General features: G+C 53.4%; 1 protein-coding gene across 1 annotated transcript in view; it reads left to right on the forward strand.

Moving 5' to 3' along the window:
• The first annotated feature begins 6 nt into the window (after nt 1–6).
• The window catches only part of LOC113208925 (glutamate receptor ionotropic, delta-1), a 7,480-nt gene continuing 4,688 nt past the window's right edge, over nt 7–2,798 (forward strand). The window contains exons 1-3 of the mRNA XM_052266821.1: nt 7–345; nt 448–557; nt 819–998. Coding sequence (XP_052122781.1) covers nt 252–345; nt 448–557; nt 819–998 — 384 coding nt within the window. The 5' untranslated portion in view covers nt 7–251. The remainder of the gene's footprint in view (nt 346–447; nt 558–818; nt 999–2,798) is intronic.

The raw sequence follows: 2,798 nt of genomic DNA on the forward strand, positions 1-2,798 counted from the left end.
ACAGCGGCGTGCTCTCACGCCACCGTCGTCGCCTCTCCGCCCGCACCGCCGCTCGCGTGCTGCAGGCAGCCCCCCCCGGGTAGCATGCTGGCGGGGCCGCTCCCCCTGGAGGCGGTGGTGCAGGCCGAGCGCGCGCCCGGGCCCGCGACCGCCGAGTCAGCGGCGGCGGCAGCAGACGGCGGGGTGCGGTGAGCCGCCTCGTCCGTCGTGATCCTGGGGGACGCGCGGCGAGCTCGCTCAGCGGGGGCGGCATGCGCGCGGCCGGGCTCGTCAACATCCTGCTCACGGGCGTCTGCCTCACGCCGGACTACAGCAAGGACAGGCTGAATAACACCCTCAAGCGCGGTGAGTGTGCCGTGCGGTGTTCAAGGTCGTTCTTCGCATTCTTCGAGTACTCGAGCGAGCAAGTTGGTTTTCACTCTTTCTTTCCGCGCTGCCGTTTTGCAGAGGTAGAACTTCTGAAAGATGGCCCGCCACCGCAGGACGTCTGCCTCATTCCCGGGAATGAGGTCAAAAACATACTTGTGGGGAAGAAGCTCACCATTGCGACGTGGGAGGTACGTACCTATGTGTAACGCGGGGAGAAGGTGAGGTCGTTCCGCTGATTCATAGGGGCGCCCTCCCTGAATCCAATCACAGAAGGGAAGGGACGCCAATCCGTAGTTGTGTATACGAGAACGAGCTGATTTGTCTCTCGTCATCGCGAAAATGACGTGAATAGGTGACTTGCCGTGCTCTCTGCCCAAATTTTGACCTCGTTTGGTCTTAAAGTCGTCAGTGTGACGCGCGACGTCCTACCGTGACTTTTACGTGTCCAGGACTGGCCGACAAGCGGGACCAAGAAGAACGAGCGCGGCGAGAGGGTTGGGGACGGCTTCGCGTTCGAGTTCGTCGACATCCTCCGCGACAAGTTCCGCTTCTCGTACGACATCATCACGCCGGAGCAGAACGTCCTGGGCGACGCCCACACCGGCATCCTGAGCCTGCTCTACCAAAAGGTAAGCACAGTCTACATGATAAATGTAAAAAAAAGAACAATTTTGTCCCAAGAGTATATTACCTTTTTAGGCACATTGCTTCGTTGGAAATTTTTTAAATATATAAATGAATGAAAATTGTATTGTTGGAACGCATTTCGCTATCTTTGTACCAATTTGGATGAAAGTTGCTACAATGAACTAGTACACTTTTTTAAGCGATAGATGTGCTTAAGGACGTTACCTTATGGGGGGGAAATTGTAAATATCGTTTAATAGAAAGTCTTGTGCCCGTGCCGACCCGTGGGCACGTGTACAAGGATCCACCCACCCCTTGAAATCAGCACGAGCTGGGTATAGTCAGTCAGGTACATGACCTGACCTGCTTACCTGTGCTCTGCACTTGCACACGCGTGACCTGCCGAAGCCTGACCCGCTCTCCTTGACGGGAGTGCCAAGTCATTCCAAAGGGGAGGTATGCTGATTGCTTCCGGATCTGGGTCAGGTCCATTATCCGCGACCCGGATCAGCCCATTGAAGGGAAGGTCTTCTCTGTGTTTGTGTGTAGGTGGTGGTGGGGTTATTATGAAGGGTAAGAGCATAGGAAATGACATGGGCTTACGTTACGCGGGACTGATAGGCACCGTCAAGAAAGAACGTCTGGTTTTCTTTGACGAATCCGGCAAATTACGGGAGCCCAGCGCCTGCGAGTCTCGGGGTAGGCCAGCCCGCAGTACACGCGTGCGCCCCAGGCAAGATGTTGCCTACCTATCAGGCGCTCTGAGAGCTTGCAGAGGACGAACTTCAGGACCGTAAGCCTAAATTAATGACGGACGCACTTTATGGACCATCCTTTTTTTTCGGTTGAAGTAGCGTTGGGAGGGGCGTTCAATATTCGTTTGTTGCGCAACCGCATCCTCCCCCTATGGTGCTGCTATGTTCTGCCTCACGAGTGCTGGAGCAGCCAGGGCGGGAGGGAAGTCCGTTTGTGCTCGTCTCGTTCTCGCTGCGGCGCACCAGCGCCCATCTGAAAATGCCATTCGGAGGAGTGCATAACTCCGACAATCCCTCCTTGTACCTGTACAAGAGCAATCTCTTTCCAACCCGTCTTCAAACAACCTTTTGAATCTCGCCGAATTTTTCAAATCCCTCCCATGGTGGAATCAGGCGATTCGGTGCTGCGTGATGGATCGGGCACCCATTAGTGTTCCATTGTCCCCCCCCTTTTCCTCCTCCCCCACACAACGCCGAATTATTTGACGCTGCAAATCGGCGCCACTCAACGCACTGTTCGATCGCCGCGCGCGCCCGTCCACCCGTTCCGGACGGGGCCAGCCGGCTCTACACTGTAATATGAACACTGGAAAAACAAAGGTGCGAACCCCTGCCTTTAAAAGGCACCAACAAAGTTTCGTGACGTTTCACACCTCAAGCTGGCTAATTTCATATGAGTTCCATACAAGTTTAGTGCCTTTGGCAAGGCACGAAACTTTAGTGCAGCAGGAAAGGCACTAAACTGCGCCCTTGACTTTAGTGCCTCACTCTGGAAACCCAAGTGAGTACTTGAATGCAGAATATTCTGCATACCTACATGTATGCAGAATATTCTGTGTACTTGGTCAAGTACACACTAAAACCTCCATATATTTATGCAGGAGACTTAGTGTGTACTTGACCAAGTACACAGAATATTCTGCATTCAAGTACACACTTGGGTTTCCAGAGCAGGAAAGGTGTTGTTTAGTGCCTTTGCTTTTCCAGTGAAGTTCTATAAAACTTTCTTACAATTGACCAAGTACACAGAATATTCTGCATACTTGA

Source organism: Frankliniella occidentalis, unplaced genomic scaffold, assembly GCF_000697945.3.
Source record: "Frankliniella occidentalis isolate FOCC.00 unplaced genomic scaffold, Focc_3.1 Scaffold43, whole genome shotgun sequence".
In the NCBI taxonomy this organism is placed as follows: Eukaryota; Metazoa; Arthropoda; class Insecta; order Thysanoptera; family Thripidae; genus Frankliniella; species Frankliniella occidentalis.